Source organism: Trichechus manatus, unplaced genomic scaffold (genome assembly GCF_000243295.1).
Source record: "Trichechus manatus latirostris isolate Lorelei unplaced genomic scaffold, TriManLat1.0 scaffold00015, whole genome shotgun sequence".
NCBI classification, from domain to species: Eukaryota; Metazoa; Chordata; class Mammalia; order Sirenia; family Trichechidae; genus Trichechus; species Trichechus manatus.
In genome coordinates, this window is record NW_004443951.1 from 7,552,890 (window position 1) to 7,571,971 (window position 19,082).

At 36.7% G+C, this 19,082-nt stretch overlaps 1 protein-coding gene across 2 annotated transcripts in view; it reads left to right on the plus strand.

The window, feature by feature from the left end:
* The window catches only part of SPATA6 (spermatogenesis associated 6), a 148,149-nt gene that overhangs the window by 32,868 nt on the left and 96,199 nt on the right, over positions 1 to 19,082 (plus strand). For both annotated transcript variants that reach the window (XM_004371765.2, XM_023727098.1), the window contains exons 4-5: positions 14,743 to 14,784; positions 15,819 to 15,943. In XM_004371765.2, the coding sequence (XP_004371822.1) occupies positions 14,743 to 14,784; positions 15,819 to 15,943 (167 nt within the window). The remainder of the gene's footprint in view (positions 1 to 14,742; positions 14,785 to 15,818; positions 15,944 to 19,082) is intronic.

Below are 19,082 nucleotides of genomic sequence, written 5' to 3' on the forward strand. Positions count from 1 at the left end.
TGCCAGTAATGCCGGGGTGAGATGGTATCTCATTGTGGTTTTAATTTGCATTTCTCTAATGGCTAGTGATCGCGAGCATTTCCTCATGTGACACATATTTTTGAGGGACACAATTCAATGTATGACACTGTTCTAGAGATAACTAATCTCACCTAACCATGTAAATTTCCATGTTGCAACTTACTTGTCGTTGTGTATGATTTCCTCTTCCAAATAGCTTTCTTTGTACTGTAAGAAGTTTCCCCTGTAGCTCTGTTACACTCCCTGAAAATTCAGTTGAGATTGATTTGAATTCACAAGACTGTATTCTCTTTTAAAATGCATGCAGTGCTTTCAGGATTATGGGCCTGACATTCTTGAATTCGAATGAGCTAATTTCATCATATTATGTACTAACATATAGCTGAATGAATTCTTCCTGGAAATATTGGATATTTTTATTGCAAATAGATAGGGTTCTGAATAATTATGGAATGTGGAACACAGAACATTTTTATGGTATAGTAGGGTTGATGAGGATGCTTCCACTATAATTTCTGGAATACATGAATACACTGGCTATTTGGGCAAAGCAATATCTGGTAAAAGCTAACAAAAAGGGAGGTGGTCAAAATGCCAAATAGTAGTATTAATGGTAGCAGCAGCTGCAATATTGGTAATAATAATGATAATGATGATAATGAAGATAGTAGCTAACACTTATTGGGTGTTTACTGTATGCCAGGCACCCTTCTAAGCATTTTATATGTCTTAACTAATTCAGCTCTCTGTAAACAATCTATTAGGTAGGCGCTGTTATAATTACCATTTTACAGATAAGGAAACTGAGGCACAGAGAGTTTAAGTAGCTTGCTGAAGTTGCTAGCTCCATTGTCCATACTTTGACTTACCCTATTATACTGACTTTCAGTGTTTGTCTAGTTTATTCATATTCAAGTGGTACAGTTTTGTCCCCAAGGGGGCAAAAATTGGTTCTCGGAGATCAGAAATATCTTAGATATTACAATGGTTTGTGATCCTCCAAAGGACTACAATCCATAACATAAAACAGGTACACAGTATATCTGTGGTATTACAATTTCATGAGGGGGTAGCTATGGAAAAAAAAGCCTCTTTGAAAGACCAAACTCATTGCTGGCGAGTCGATTCCGATTCATAGCGATCCTATAGGACAGAGTAGAACTGCCCCATAGGGTTTTCAAGGAATTGCTGGTGGATTCAAACTGCCGACCTTTTTGGTTAATAGCCGTAGCGCTTAACCACTGCACCAACAGGGCCCCACTAACAATAATTTTAAAAAAGTCAATAAAAACTGGTCTAGTTACATTTTATCTAGTTCTAGTTTTTTACGTCTTGAAAATAAAGAGAAAAGTGTTCCTTTGCCACCTCTATCTTTCCTACTTCCCGTGTTCTTTTGTGCCAGTGACTCAGAATTCAGGCTAATATTAATAGTATTATATTTCCACTACATTATGGATTAACTAGGCTTTTATGGGCTGAGTTGGGAATTCAAGTGCCATGGGTAACACTATTTTTGTAGAAAAATGTACTGTAGATTCCAGATAACCAAATTGTAAATCAGCATTAGAAAACAACCTCTATTAAACTTCAGAACCATATGCACATTCTTTCCAGTTTGTGGAGAATTAAAATAAAATACACTTATAATTCTAGAAGTGTATTAAATGTAATGAATCTTTTTGGTTGATTTGAAAGGGAGTTATTCTTTCAGCAGTGATGAGATATAAAGACAGACATGTAAGCAAATAATTATAATAGAGTGTTGTAAGGAAACAGTATGTGCAAAGTGCTTTGGGAGCTCAGAGGGCATTTCTAACAAAATTTCATTTTATGTTAAGATATTTTCTGGAAGAGAGGGTTTTTCCTTGTGATCAAGTATTATAATTATTATAAGTATAGTAGATTAAGATTCTGAAAAGGTAAGCTCTTATTTTAATACTGTATTCAGCATTCATTCCTTTTCTGTTCTTATTTATTGATAATGGAAGAAGAAACAGCATGGCATGTTCATAGAATATGTTGTGTGATTTCAGGGGTATAGAAAAATCTTATTAAGCAAAAGTTGCTTATCCTCTGGCCCGTGATAAACTGTTTTTGATTGCCGGTGCAGAATCAGTCACTGTGAGAGAGTATAGGGGGTTAAAAATGAATAAAATATAAGCCCTTTCCTCAAAGGAGTATCCATTTTAGTAGAAGAATCAGACATGTAAGTAAGTAATCAGAATCTTTTCGTAAGGATTCCTGAGGCAGTCAGAGAACTGTTGGATGAGTCATTTACATTGATACCGATATTGCTCAAGATTATAGCAAGTCTTAGGTTTCAGAGGAAGATAAGCCATTAGATTTTCAATGAAAAAGTGACAGTGGCCTTGAGGTTAAGAGATGGTAGTGAGAAAGAGGATGAAAATTGACAAAATCAGATGGCATAGGCTAAAAGGAGATGATTAATTTCTTGGTAGAGCCTGTTGCTTCTACTATCTTCTTTTTAAATGCCTTATTATTGTTATTTTAATGATAAAATTAATACATGTTCAGTTTACACAATAAAGGAAATACAGAAATTTGGAGATATCATGAAAAAATAAAAACTGATTTAAGATGACTAAATAACATTTTGAAGGAATATGATGTTGAGCATATAGAATGGATGGCTCCCATTTTAGTTGATCTCATGGATAAGGTGGAATATAACTTTAACATAAAACAGTATAATGGGACATCTCAAAAACAGTGATTTTTTAGAGCACTATGTTGTTGTTAGGTGCTGTCAAGTCAGTTCCAACTCATAGCGACCATACAACAGAACGAAAAGAGCACCTGGTCCTGCACCATCCTCACAATCATTATGCTTGAGCCCATTGTTGCAGCCACTGTGTCAGTCCATCTCATTGAGGGTCTTTCTCTTTTTCCGCTGACCGTCTACTTTACCGAGCATGATGTCTTTCCCTAAGGACTGATCCCTCCTGATAACGTGTCCAAAGTATGTGAGATGTAGTCTCGCAATCCTTGCTTCTAAGGAGCATTTTGGTTATACTTCTTCCAGGACAGATTTGTTCATTCTTTTGGCAGTCCATGATATATTCAGTATTCTTCGCCAACACCACAGTTCAAAGGCATCCTCTTCAGTCTTCCTTATTCATCATCCAGCTTTTGCATGCATTTGAGATGATTGAAAAAACCACGGCTTGGGTCAGGTGCTCCTTAGTCTTCAAGGTGACCTCTTTAGAGCACTGTAGTGGGTTGAAAGGAGCCCTAGTGGTGCAGTGGTTAAGCACTTAGCTGCTAACTGAAAGGTCGGTGGTTCGAACCCACCAGCCACTCAGTTGGAGAAAGATGTGGCAGTCCACTTGTGTAAAGATTACAGCCTTGGAAACTCTGTTGGGCAGTTCTGCTCTGTCCTACAAGGTCACTATGAGTTGGAATTGACTTGATGGCAGCAGGTTTGGTTTTTGGGTTTGGTATAGTGGGTTGAATCGTGTCCCCCTAATGATATATCCAGGTCCTAATCCTGGTACAATGAATGAGACCTTATTCGAAAGTAGTCTTTGGAAAGATAATTAAACTAAGGATCTCATCTATTAATGTATCTCTTCTTTAGTTGCCCTCGATATCATTTATAACTTTCTGTGTATCAGTCTCCAACATCTTTCATTCAATATTTTTCTAGATATTCCACACTTTTAAACAAGATTATACTGTCATTTCTGACTGTTGCTGATATATAAAAATACAGTTGACTTTAGCATATTGACCATGTTTCGAGCAAACTTGCTATATGCATTAATTTAAAAAACATGTCTTTAGGTTTCTTTGACACATTGTGAATACTGAGAATTTTATTTTTCTTGTTGTCATACTTTTATTTTATTGCTTTATTACACTGGCTCAGATCTCCAGTAAAAGTGAATGTCTTACTCTCGAGCTCAGAGGGAAAGCTTCAACATATCACCCTTTGATATATTTCCTTTAGTTTTTTTTTCTTTTTTAACTTTTTATTGAGGTGAAATTCATATCACAAAATTTACCATTTTAAAGTGAACACTTCAATGGAATTAAGTACATTCACAATTTTCTATAACCACCACCTCTATCTTGTTTCAAAACATTTTCATTACCCAAAAGGAAACCTCCTAACCATTTAGCAGTTATTCACATTTCCTCCTCCCCCAGCCCTGGGCAACCTCCAGTATGTTTTTTGTCTCTATGGATTTACCTATTTTGGATATTTCATATAAACAGAATCACACTATAAGTGACCATTTGTGTCTGGCTTCTTTTACTTGGTCTAATGTATTTGAGGTTCATCTACATTGTAACCTGTATAGGTACTTCATTCCTTTTCCTGTTATCGATTTCCACTTTTATGGCTTTATTGTCAGAAGAGATGCTTTGTAATATTTTGATGCTTTGGATTCTGTTAAGGCTTGCTTTATGGCCTAATATGTGGTCCCCTCTGGAGAATGTTCCACATGCATTGGAAAAGAAAGTATACTTGGCTCCTTTTGGGTGGAGTGTTCTGTATATGTCTATGAGATCAAGTTGGTTGATTGTGGCATTTAGATCTTCCGTGTCTTTATTGAGCTTCTTTCTGGATGTTCTGTCCTTCACCAAAAGTGGTGTATTGAAGTCTCCTACTATTATTGTGGAGCTGTCTATCTCTCTTTTCAATGCTGTTAGAGTTTATGTATTTTGGAGCCCTGTCATTAGGTGCATAAATGTTTATTATGGTTATGTCCACCTGGTGTATTGACCCTTTAATCATTATATAGTGTCCTTCCTTATCCTTTGTGGTGGATTTTACTTTAAAGTCTATTTTGTCAGAGATTAGTATTGCCACACCTGCTCTTTTTTGATTGATGTTTGCTTGATATATTTTTATCCATCCTTTGAGTTTTAGTTTGTGTATGTCTTTGAGTCTAAGGTGTGTCTCTTGTAGGCAGCATACAGATGGATTGTGTTTATCCATTCTGCCACTCTCTATCTCTATATTGATGCATGTAGTCCATTTACGTTCAGCATAATTATTGATAGGTATGTGTTTAGTGCTGTCATTTTGATGTCTTTTTGTGTGTTGTTGACAGTTCCTTTGTTCCAGTTAATTTTTTGTGCTGAGTCATTTTTCTTTTCATCTTTTTCATTGTTGTTGATTTTGTATTTGCTGAGTATGTATTTTTTGTTTTTTATTTTGATGTGTAGGATTGTTAGTTTACTTTGTGGTTACCTTTATATTTACCTCTGTTTTTCTAAGTTTAAACCAATCTTTTATTTCTTTATATCGCCTTGACTTCCTCTCCATATGACAGGTCCGTGACTACATTTTTTAGTCCCTATTTTTGTTTTAATGTTGTCATCTTTTATGTATTGACATCTCTATTTCCCTATTTTCAGTGATTTAGCTTTGATTTATTTTTGTGACTTCCCTATCTGGGTTGATATCTGGTTGCTCTGTCCTGTGTTCTTGTTTTGGGTTGTTATCTGATGTTACTGATTTTCTAACTGGAGGGCTCCCTTTAGTATATCTTGTGATTTTGGTTTGGTTTTTGCAAATTTGCAAATTCCCTAAACTTCTGTTTATCTGGAAATGCCCTAATTTCACCATCATATTTGAGAGACAGTTTTGCTGGATATATAATTCTTGGCTGGCAATTTTTTTTCCCTCAAGGCTTTATATATGTTATCCCATTGCCTTTTTGCCTGCATGGTTTCTGCTGTGTAGTTTGAGCCTAGTCTTATCGACTCTCTTTTGTAGATGACTTTTTGTTTATCCCTAGCCGCTCTTAAAATTCTCTCTTTATCTTTGGTTTTGGCAAGTTTGATTATAATATGTCTTGGTGAATTTGGTTTGGGATCTGCTGTATGTGGGGTTCGATGAGCATCTTGGATAGATGTCTTCTCATCTTTCATGGTAACAGGGAAGTTTTCTGCCAACAAATCTTCATTGATTCTCTCTGTATTTTCTGTTATCCCCCCCTGTTCTGGTACTTAAGTCACTCATAGGTTATTCCTCTTGATAGAGTACCACATAATTGTTATAGTTTCTTCATTTTTTACAAAATTTTTTATCTGATTTTTCCTCAAATAAATTGGTGTCAGGTGCTTTATCTTCAATCTTATTAATTCTGACTTCCATTGCCTCAATCGTGCTCCTATGACTTTCTGTTGAGTTGTCTAATTCTGAAATTTTATTGTTAATCCTCTGGATTTCTGTTTGTTGTCTCTCTATGGATTCTTGCAGCCTGTTAAATTTGTCATTGTGGTCTTCTGTAATCTTCTTAAGTTCCTCTATTGCTTTGTCTTTGTGTTCTTTGGCTTGTTCTATGTTTTGAATGATCTCCTTCCTAATCTCTTAAAGAGTTCTGTATATTAATCTTTTGTATTCTACCTCCGGTAATTCCAAGAAGTTCTCTTCCTCTGGAAGATGTCTTGAATCTTCATCAATCTTTGGTTTGCTGAAGCCATCATGGTCTGCCTCTTTATGTGATTTAATATTGACTGTTGTCTCTGAGGCATCAATAAGTTATTATATTTATTTTATGTTTGTTTACTATGTCCTAGTTTCTTGTTTTGTTATGTTTTGATATGCCCAGATAGGCTGGTTGTATGAGCTAGTTTGATTATTGGCACCTTTGAAGCTCTAATGTCCTGTCACCAGATGGTTAGATCTGTTATAGGTATGTGAGCCCAGGAGTCTGTTTACTTTTCTTGTACAGATTCAGCTCAGGTGTCCAGATAGTCAGTCACCAAGTGTGTGGTGCAGGCTCTCACCTACAGTCCTAGATGGCCAGGGGTGGTTGGAGTAGGCACAGGTATCAGGCTGCAGTAGGGGGTCACACACTGAGCAAGGCAGGGGGCTGACAGCTGCCCCTGAGTGTCTGGGAGGAAAGTGAGTCCCTGTTCCCTAGAGTTATAGGTGGGTGGCTTTCGCAGCTGGACTGTGGGCACCCAGTGCTGTTGGCTGTAAGGACTGGGAGGCACACATCACTTACTCTTGGACCCCTGTTGCAAGTGGGTTGGTGGCATGAGTGGAGTCACCAGTCCTCAGACCCCTGATGTGGGTAGGTGAGGACCCTGCTTAATGGGCAGAGCGGTGCCAAATGTCACGAACCTGCCACTCCACCGTATAGCTGATACAGTGAAGTTAGGCTTCAGGTATATACCCTGTTGTATGGTGCTAATGAGGGCCTACACTATTGAAATGGGCCCACACAGGTCTGTGCAAGGATGAAAGGCATTCAAAGCCCGTGGACACTTTATGCCTGTGCCTAGGCAAAGGAGGTGTGGCTGCCCTGAGTTCCCGGCTTTTGTGGAGCTGGAAGGTTATTTTCTCATGTTTGTTAATTTGTTCCCTCTCCAAGGCTGGATAATGGCTCAGGGCATGCGACAGGTTCTGCTGTCCCAGGGGATGCAGCAATTGCTGAAGCTTGCCTGGGACGTGGTGGAGAATGGAGAGGGAGCAGGTCAATGGGAGAGTGGTTATTCCCAAAGGGGGTGTTTTTTGATCCACGCAGTAGGTTAAATACATGTCCTTATCTTTTGCCGATTGAGCGCCACTTTTCACTGGCTCTAGAGGCCTGAGCAGACTCCACCGCTCAGTCTCTTCTGATGTAGAAAACCTGTCCTGAACGCCACTGCCCGTGTCACCACGCATGCCAGCCAACCTGGCCAACAGCGTGCTGGCTCCCACTGGGTCAGATGTAGCAACTCCTTGCTGCTTCTGAACCACCTCTCCTTCCCCCTGCCACTCAGTCTGATTCCTCAACTTTGCCTTTGATGTTCTGGGCTCCTAGATTGTCATATATAATTGATTCACTTGTTTTTTTGGGTCATTGTTGTAAGAGGGACCACTGGAAGCGTCTGACTACTCTGCCATCTTGGCCCCGCTGGTCCATTCCTTTTTATGGCTGAATAACTTTGCATTGAATGTATATAACACAATTTATCAGTTCATCTGTTGATGGACATTTAGATTGTTTCCACCTTTTGTCTATTGAGAATGGTGCTGCTATGAACATAAGTATATGTGTATTTGAGTATATGTTTTCAATTCTTTTGGCTGTATACCTAGGAGTGGAATTGCTGGGCTATACAGTATTATCATTACCTACGACTATTATTCAAATTTATGCACCAACCACTAAAGCCAAAGATGAGAAAACTAAAGATTTTTACCAACTTCTGCAGTATGAAATTGATCAAATGTGCAATCAAGACACATTGATATTTACTGGTGATTGGAACGCAAAAGTTGGAAACAAGGAAAAAGGATCAGTAGTTGGAAAATATGGCCTCAGTGATAGAAATGACACCAGAGATTGCATAATAGAATTTTGCAGACCAATGACTTCCTCATTGCAAATACCTTTTCTCACCAACATAAACAGTGACTATACATGTGGGCCTCATCAGATGGAATACACAGGAATCAAATCGATTACATCAGTGGAAGGAGACGATGGAAAAGCTCAAAATCATCAGTTAGAACAAGGCCAGGGGCTGACTGCGGAACAGAGCATCAACTGCTCATATGCAAGTTCAAGTTGAAACTGAAAAAAATTAGAACAAGTCCACGAGAGCCAAAATATGACCTTGAGTATATCCCATCTGAATTTAGAGACCATCTCAAGAATAGATTTGACGCATTGAACACTAATGACTGAAGAGCAGACGAGTTGTGGAATGATATCAAGGACATCAAACATGAAGAAAACAAGAGGTCATTAAAAAGGTAGTAAAGAAAGAAAAGAACAAAATGGATGTCAGAGGAGACGCTGAAGGTTGCTCTTGAATGTAAAGGAGCTAAAGTGAAAGAAAGAGATGATGAAATAAGAGTTAAACAGAATATTTCAAAGGGCAGCTCGAGAAGACAAAGTATTATAATGAGATGCACAGAGACCTTGTGATTGAAAATCAAAAGAGAAGAACACGCTTGGCATTTCTCAAGCTGAAAGAACTGAAGAAAAGATTCAAGCCTAACGTTGGAATATTGAAGGATTTCTACGAGAAAAATTGCAACTCGAGGCTTGAATTTTTTCTTCAGTTCTTTCAGCTTGAGAAAGATCTATCCTGAAGCACAATGTTGTTGTAATTCAAGCCTCAAGTTGCAATATTGAAGGATTGTATGGGGAAGATATTAAACGACACAGGAAGCATCAAAAGATGGAAGGAATACACAGAGTTACTATACCAAAAAGAATTTGTCGGTGTTCAACCATTTCAAGAGGTAGTATATGATTAAGAATTGATGGTACTGAAGGAGGAGATCCAAGCTGCACTGAAGGCATTGGCCAAAAAAAGTGTCCAGGAATTGACGGAATACCAATTGAGATGTTTCAACACTGGAATGCAGCACTAGAGGTGCTTACTTGTCTATGCCAAGAAATTTGGAAGACAGCTTCCTGGCCAACTGACTAGAAAAGATCCATATTTGTACCCATTCCAAAGAAAGATGATCCAACAGAACGTGGAAATTATTGAACAATGTCATTAATATCACAGACAAGTAAAATATTGCTGAAGATCATTCAAAAGCAGTTACAGCAGTACATCAGCAAGCAACTGCCAAAAATTAAAGCCAGATTCAGAAGAGGACATGAAGAAGGGATATTATTGCTGATGTCAGATGGATCCTGGCTGAAAGCAGAAAATACCAGAAAAATGTTTACCCATGTTTTATTGACTATGCCAAGGCATTCAACTGTGTGGATCATAACAGATTATGAATAGCATTGTGAAGAATGGGTGTTTCAGAACACTTAATATTGCTCATGAGGAATCTGTACTTATACCAACAGGCAGTCATTCAGACAGAACAAGGGGATACTCGGTGGTTCAAAGTCAAGAAAGGTGTGCATCAAGGTTGTATCCTTTCACCGTATTTATTCAATCTGTCTGCTGAGCATATATTCCAAGAAGCTGGACTATATGAAGAACGTGACATCAGGATTGGAGGGAGACTCATTAACAATATGCACTATACAGATGACACAGCCTTGTTTGCTGAAATTAAAGAGGACATGAAGACCTTACTGATGAAGATCAAAGACCCCAGCCTTCAGTATGGATTACACCTGGACATAAAACAAAATCCCCCACAACTGGATCAGTAAGCAACATCATGATAAACAGAGAAAAGACAGAAGTTGTCAAGAATTTCATTTTACTTGAATCAAAAATCAATGCCCATGGAAGCAGCAATCAAGAAATCAGATGATGCATTGCATTGGACAAATCTGCTGCAAAAGACCTCTTTAAAGTGTTAAAAAGCAAAGATTTCACTTTAAGGACTAAGGTCCACCTGACCCAAGCCATGGTGTTTTCAATCTCCTCGTATGCACTTGAAAGCTGGACAATGAATAAGGAAGACCAAAGAAGAATTGATGCGTTTGAATTATGGTGTTGGAGAACAATACTGCCAAAAGAGCAAACAAATGTGTCTCGGAAGAAGTACAGCAGAATGCTCATTAGAAGCAAGAATGGCGAGATGTAGTTTCACACACTTTAAACATTTTATCAGGAGGGATCAGTCCCTGGAGAAGGACATCATACTTGGTAAAGTAGAGGTTCAGTGAAAAAGAGTAAGATCCTCAATGAGATGGAGTCACACAGTGGCTGCAACAATGGGCTTAAGCATAACAACGATCATAAGGATGGCTCAGGACCGGGTAGTGTTTTGTTCTGTCTTACATAGGGTCACTGTGAGTCAGAACCAACTTGATGGCACCAGCAACAACAACATGGTAAGGATATGCTTAATTTACTGAGGAGCCAACAGACTGTTTTCCACAATGGCTATTATCATTTTACATTCCTACCAATAATGTATGAGAGTTCTGGTTTCTTTTCATCCTTACCAATACTTATTTCTTTCTTTCTTTTTTTCCCAGTATATCCATCCTAGTGGGTGTGAAGTGGTATCTCATTGTTTTGATTTGCTTTTTCCTAATGACTGATGAGTTGAGCATCATTTCATGTGTATTATCAACCATTTGTATATCTTCTTTGGAGAAATATCTGTTCAAGTCCTTTGCCCATTTTTAACTGGGTTGTATTTTCTTGTTGTAGTTGAGTTGTAAGAGTTCCTTATATATTCTGGATATTAATGCCTTATCAGATATATGATTTGCTAAGAAATTTTCCCATTCTCTGGGTTGTTTTTTCACTCTCTTGATAGTGCCCTTGATGCACAAAAGTTTAAAAAATACTGGCAAACTGAATTCAGCAGTATATTAAAAGGATTATATACCATGACCAGTGGGAAAGAGTCCTGTTGACTCATTTCATGCCTGTCAAATCCCAGATGCCTACAGGATTCCTTCATTTTGTCTCTTCTCTGTCCCCTTCAGTACAGGCTGGCAGTGCCTCTACTGAGTGGATTGATTGTTTCCATAAGTCTCTCAATCTGTAGCAAACAGTTGTCCAGCCACACCCTTGGTGTTCCCGCCAGAGCATACTTTCTCATTTTCCACTATTAATAGGCTTGGAATTTTCCTAATCTTCAAGTTCAGATTCTTTTTTGATTAGCATTCATTCCTCAATCTCTCTCTTTCCTTTCACATTTTACCGTAAGGAGCAAGGAGAAACCAGGTTGCATCTTCTATACTTTCCTTAAAAATCCTCTCAGCTAAATATCCAAGTCCATCACTTAGAAGTTATACTTTCTATAAAACAGTAGAATTTAGCAAGGTTTTCTGCCACTTTATAACAAGGATAACCTTTCCTACAGTTTCCACTAACATGTTCCTCATTTTCTTGCTCAACAGAAGCCTCTTTAATGTTCATATTTCTAGCAACATTTTCTTCATCACGATATATGTATTCTCTAATTGATAGAAGCTTTCTTTACTGTCTCCTCATTTCTTGCTGAGCTCTCACCAGAATGAACTTTCATATCCATTATTCTGTCAATAGTCTTGTTAAGGCAATCTATGTGTATTCAACCAAACACCTCAAAATTATTCCAGCCTCTACCCGTTATCCAATTCCAAAGCCACTTACACATTTTTAAATATTTGTTCTAGCAGCATGCAATTCTGGTACCAAAATATTTATTAGTTTCCTAGGACTGCTGTAACACAGTACCACAAACCAAGTGGCTTAAAACAACCAAAATTCATTCTCTCACAGTTCTGGAGGCTTGAAGTCTGAATTCAGTGTGTTGGCAGGATATCTCTATGGGAAGATCCTTATTTTGTCTCTTCTGCTTCTGTAGCCCCTGACATTCCTTGGCTTGTGGCAGTATAACTCCAATCTCTGACTTTGTCTACACGACTGTCTTTCCTCTGCATCTGTCTGTGTGCCTCTTCTCTTTTCTTGAAGGACACAAAAGTAGTCATAGTGCCTTGGGGCTCACTTTACTGCAATGTGACCTTGTGTTAACTAGTTACATTTCTGTGTCCGTGTTTCCAAATAAGTGCACATTTCACAGGAGTCAGGTAGTTAGGGCTTCAACATGCCTTTAGGGGAACACAACTCAACTTGTAACAAAGGTATTCTGTTGTTTTTCATTGACTCCTTCTAATAATCTTTTTTTGTGTCTTTGTTTTCCTGTAGTTTTACTTTGATGTGGCCAAATGTAGTTTTCTTTCTATTTATTCTGCCTGGTGCTTAGATAAATTTTCAGACATTATCTTTTCAAATATTGCATCTGACCCTTTGCCTTCTCTTTTTATGTGGATTGATTTACACATTGTTAGACCTTCTCACTCTATTTCTAGTGTCTCTTTTGGCTTTCTGATCTTCTTTCGAGATACTTTCTTGTGTCTTCCAGTTTCCTGAATCTCTTGACTCATTTATGATCTGTTACTAAATTCATCCATTGCAATCCTAATTTTTGGTTATTGTAATTCTCAGTTAAAAAAAAAAATCCACTTGGTTCTTTTAATAATTTCCAGTTCTCTGCTGTCATTCTCCATCTTGATTTTATTTTCTTGAGCATATAGTCTATTTTAAAATTCCTGTCAGATAAATCAGTTTTCTAGATCTTCCGTTAATATTTTTCTGTTTCCTGTTATATCTCTTGGTTTTTGATCCCAATTGTCTTTTTTCCCTATATGCCTAAGTCTCAGGTAAGCTTTGATTGGATGCCAGACTTTGTAGGTAAAAATTATGTAAATAATTTATGGCCTTGCATGAGAATATTTTCCTTCTGACTAGATTTATGATTTCTATAGCAGATTGCTAGGGATAGCCATTCTGGATCACTTTAATCCAAACAAGATTTGAGATGATTCAAATTTGGGCCTCAGTTCCTAGTTATTTATTTTTTGTTCACCCTTTACTGTTGGAGTATGTGATTTCAGCATCCCAACGTAACATCTATCCAGTTTTTGGGCTACTGTCCCTTCCCTCCACACCTCCCCCTTCCTCCTGAGGCCATGTACTCCAATTTTAATTCCTTTACCCCATTATCTTATCAAAAGCTATGCTTAGCTTCTTGACCACTCAGCAGCCTCTATCAGAATTGGTATATGCCCATGAGGGAAAAGTAGCCTCAAATGTCAGGCTCATCTTTTTGGCGTCTATTCATTTACTGCTTTTTATGACTTCCAGTCTTCAAATAGATCCTTTAGTTGTCTACCTTTTCCAGATATTTGTGCAGGAAGTCTGTTTTTGTAATACCTAATCTTCTAGATTACCCTATGTTTTATTTACATCCTGTTCCTTCTGCTTGGAAAACTCCCTGGTTAACACCTATTTATACTATAAATCAGGTCCCAAAGATCTCTTCCTCAGGGAACCTTCCCCGACTCCCTGCCTGGATTAGGTTTTATTGTGTGCTCTCATAGCACTATCTATAATGTTTTCATTGTACTTGTGGTTTGTAATTATGTATTTATTTGTGTTTATTTCATTTAATGCTTATCCTGTTAATGGAATGTAAGATACTTGAGGGAAAAGGACATAGGTTTTTTTTTTTTCTCTTTATTACTCACCCAGAGTATGAGTCAAAGGGGGTATCCAGTATCTTTAGTAGACTGGAAATATAAGTAGAGGACTAAATGACCAAGATTTCAATTGAATGAAAATGCCACGTTGTTAAGGAAGAGAGAGATTATGCCTTTTTCATGAGTTCGTATAAGGAAGGAAGGACATGATTTTATTTTTATAATTTATTATAAAATACTTTAGACATATTAAAAGTATAAGGTATTACTGTGAATGTGACCTTGTTTGGGGAAATAGAGTCTTCCTTTGAAGGTATCAGTTAAATCTTATTGGTGTACCATGGGTCTTAATCCTAATCCTACATGACTGATGTTTTATAAAAAAGGAGAACAGACTTGGAGAGAAGATGCACACACAGGGAAAGACACCATGTGATAATAGAGGCAGATACATCTGTAAGCAGCAAAGGAACACCAAGGATTGCTGATAGCCACCAGATACTATGAGAAAGGCATGGAACAATTCCTCTCTCAAAGAATCAACATGGCCAATACCCTGATTTGAATTTTTAGTCTCCAGAACTGTGAGAAAATAAATTTCTGTTCTTTAAAACAACAACAACAAAAAAGGTATAAGGTATTATGTAACATAGCCAAATGTGCTAACCACTCTGCTTAAGATACACACATAATTTATATTTATAAACATATATAGTCTGCTGAGATATATGTAGTCTACCCAGCAATTTCTTTGGCCTTTAGATACTTCTTTTTGTGAAGTAACTAACTTTTGCTTATTATTAATTTACTTAACCAAAAATTTTCCTTAAACTTTCAGATGATACAGCAGTATTTGAGTTGATACAGCTTGTTCCACCAGGTACTGTATTATATGTTGATAAGGTAATTGACATGGAAACCTATTCAGTGAAATGCTTTTTAAAGATTTCACCTTTTCTCCTTTTTTCCAAACAAAGAACAATGTAGAGCTTCTATCATTGTTCCATTATGTGTAAAATATCAATAGAACAAAATAATACATACAGAAAAATTGACATAAATGGTATTTGAACACATTGTTCTAAAACTGAATTAATAGTAGTAATTCAAAGTGGAAAATAAATTGATATTAACCTAGGATATTTTGTGAAAACCATAAAAATGGACTTTTAAATTGTTGTGATTTTCTAAAATTATGTACTTCTGTTGCTGAAATAGAGTTATTTATCTTTTGTGAGTGTGTTGGCTGTTATTGTGGAGTGGAGGGGAATAAAACTTTACCTACTTAATAAACATTACAGATCTCTGGGGGAGGTAGAGTTAATATATGTAGACTAGTTTTGTTACTGATTTGTATGATTATAGAAGAAATATATTTTGATTAAATTATTGCCTTATGTGAAAAACGGAGAGCTATGTTTTATTGAAAACTAGTTATCTAAAATTTTGAATATTACATGTATACCTAATTCAGGTAATTGCAAATTCTAGAAAATGTCTGTATTTTTTCAACAGGTAACCCCATGTCTTATAATGGTAGATAGAAAAAATGAAGTTGTAGAGATGATAATTAAGTTTAAGATGTGTAAATGCTATACCAACTTGATATTTTTAAATAGACATCTTCTTTTTTAGGAACTCATAGATGTTCACTGAATTTATATAAATATCCCAATTCTACAAAAAGGGAGTAAAAAAAGAATTAGTAAAATGTAGCATATTCCTGAGTAATTAAATGTGTTAATCCATTTAATATACCTTTATTTTAATTTTTCTTTCATAGGAAAAAAAATACATGACCCTGAAGCAGGTATTTAAATAAGGCATCCGGCAACATATATATCATACTTGATGATCTTGTTTCTAAATAGAATATTTTGTTATAATTTGAATCATAGGATATCTTTCTTGTAGTGGGTGAAACACTGTCTACATATGATGAAAACACAAGAGATTTCATGTTCCCGGGTCCAAACCAAATTTCTGGACACCATGATTCAAACCGCCAGGTTACCATGAGGAGGATTTCTGGCCTTCGAGTAAGTACTTACTGTTTTATGAGTCAATTTGTGATGTAGGAATATTGTGGAGAGTAACCACATAGCCTTCAATACCTCAAATTTAAAGAACAAATTCAAAGTGTAATTTGGTTTAAAGGTTAATGGTTTTGTAAAATTATAATGTTATTTCAGACACAGTGAAATCTAAATAAAAATAATTTAACAAAATCCATGCTGCATCTACCATCTAAATGAACAAGTATTACTTTTGCTTTATATTTTTCAGATAGCTTCTCTTTTTCTTTTCTTCTCTCAAAGGAATTACCAGTAAACATTTGAAAAGGTGCTAATTCTCGTTAACATTTAGTGTAATCCAGATTTAAAAAACCACGATTTCATTTTTATAGCCATAAGATTGGCAAAACTTAATAAATATGGCAATATCAAAGGTATGAAAAAATGGAAACTATTATATGTTCGCTATGAGTCAAAATCTACTCGACGGCAGTGGATTTTTTTATTATTATATGCTGCTATACAATGTAAATTGGAACAACTACAGTTCAGAGTTATCTAGTAAAGGCAAAGATGCTCATATATATCTTGGAGCTATATTCTCTCTGGTATACTAAAAGCCTTCTTAAGAATGTTTGTAGCATGGTTCATAATAGCAAAAACTGGAAGCAGTTGAAATGTCCGTTAGTAGGAGTTTAAATAGATTAATTGTGATATGTTCATGTAATGGAAATATGCAGTAGTATACCTAGAAGTGAAAGCCACATTGAGTTAGGCTGACGCTCTCATCTCTTCATACAACTTCCTTCAAATTCAGTTGAATACATTTAAAATATTTTTATTCCTGAAGATAAGTCTTCCAGTCAGAGAAACTGAAAGCGGCCTCTGCTTTTTTTGAAAGAGAAAAAAACAAAAGTTGTATAGGTTGAAATTATTTGGAAAAACATTTTTTACTAATTTTATAAATGTTACAGAGTCTGAAGAAGGCAAGTGGGTGGTATGTCAGCCAATATGGTGAATTAAATGATTTCTTATGTAGGTCTAGGTTTATGATAGGTTCTATCCCAGGAAATATCAATTTCAACTTACTGAAAGTATTAAAGTTGCCTTGCAAATCTATGAAAATATGGGGATATTTTCTGTGCTCAATTAGTTAGCTCCTGCAATTATAAAAGTCTTCAAAGAGTGTTTCCAGAGCTGTCTAGAAACCTGCAGTGAAACAAATTACTCAGATTTGAAAGTTATGGTCTGTTTAAAGTAGTTTTAAATGCTGTATTATGCCAAGATGGTAATATAAACTCAAGAGTATGGACCAGTGACATGAATCTAACTTTCATCTTTTAATTTGAGTTACCTTTGCATATATTGCAAAGATGTTGCATTACTAAAGTAAAGAATATACAAAAAATGGGGCTTCTGGTAATGGGGGCATGAAGAGACTGGCAATTATTTTACACAAAAACAAGTATAAAACTGGACACAATTGCTATAAACAACTTCAGAGCACTGTAAACTGACCAAGTCAGATAACAAATTAAGAAGTGTTTATGTTTGAAAACTGCTATAATTTCGTATAAAAATGGCAGGAGTATGTAGCCTTTTCCCTGGGCTTACTCCCATACTCTGCGTGGTCAGTGAAAACTATGGCTTCACACACCTGGCGCTGGGTGCAAAATTCATCCAATTTGCTACCAGCAGGGACAGAATCGATTTTGAGCAGAATAACAAATACCATAGCTTTACCTGTTAAAAGTGGCTGGTTCAGTTGGGAATGGATAGGGAAACATTACAGCTTTGCTAGGCTGATTGCAGTTCTGACTGGGGCAAGCAGCAGACCAGCCAGAAAGTTGACAGGAAGATCCTGAAAGTGAAGAAACAATCTAAAGGCTGAGATAAGCTCTCCTCACATTCCTGGCTGACTGGGAAGCTAGCTATACATGTGCAGCGGAGACAGTGAGAGTCCAGCAAAAAGTGAAAGCAGAGGGAGACTGGAGAAGTGGCTTGGGCTTTGAGTGCATTCCTCAACCCACACGCAAATAATCAACAGAGGGTGGAACCTTACGGGTCCGTTTGATAACCACTGAGCAGTGCACAGGTGAGATTCCTAGAAAGAATAGAATAAGAAAGACGTAGCACATGTATAAACCAAATAGCAAAATAGCAGATGTAAATCCAAATCAATATGGATTTTGATATCAATAACTATACTTAAATGTGAATAGATAAAATACTCCTATCAAAAGGCAGAGATTGTCAGACTAGATAAATAAGTAAGATCCAATTAAATGATTTCTTCAAGAGACATACTTGACTCAAAGACAAATAGATTGAAAATGAAAGGATGGAAAAAGATATACTATGTAACAATAATCATAAGAGAGCTGGAATGGCTATACTAACATCAGATATAATCCACCACCACCAGTTACTGTTGATTCCAACTCATGGTGACATCATGTATTTCAAAGTAGAATTGTGCTCCATAGGGCTTTCGATGACAGTAGTTTTTGGAAGAAGATAGCCAGGCCAATCTTCTGATGCACCCCTGGATGAATTTGAACTGCCAGTCTTTCAGTTAGTAGCTGGGTGTTTAACTGTTTGTGCCACCCAGAGACTCCATCAGATATAATAAGCTTGAAGATATGAAGAGGAACATTTTATAATAATAAAAGGGTCAATAGATCAGAAAGATATAACAATTATAAATGGATATACCCTTTACAACAGAGCCCCATCCATATGTGAAGTAAAAAATGAAATATTGAAATAAGAAATACAGAATAAAGTAATGATAGTTAGAGATTTCTATACTAGTCTGTCAGTAATTGATAGATCAACTAGACAGAAAATCAGTAAGAATATGTTGTTGTATGCCATCGAGTTGATTTTCTACTTATAGCAACTCCATGTGACAGAGTAGAACTGTCCCTTAGGATTTTCTAGGCTGTAATCTTTATGGAAGCAAATGTTGTTGTTAGGTTCCATTGAGTCAGTTCTGACTCATAACAACCCTGTGTACAACAGAGCAAAACACTGCCCGGTCCTGTGCCATTCTCACAGTGGTTGCTATGTTTGAGCCCATTGTTGCAGCCACTGTGTCAATCCATCCTGTCAAGGGTCTTCCTCTTTTTCACTGACCCTCTACCTTACCAAGCATGATATC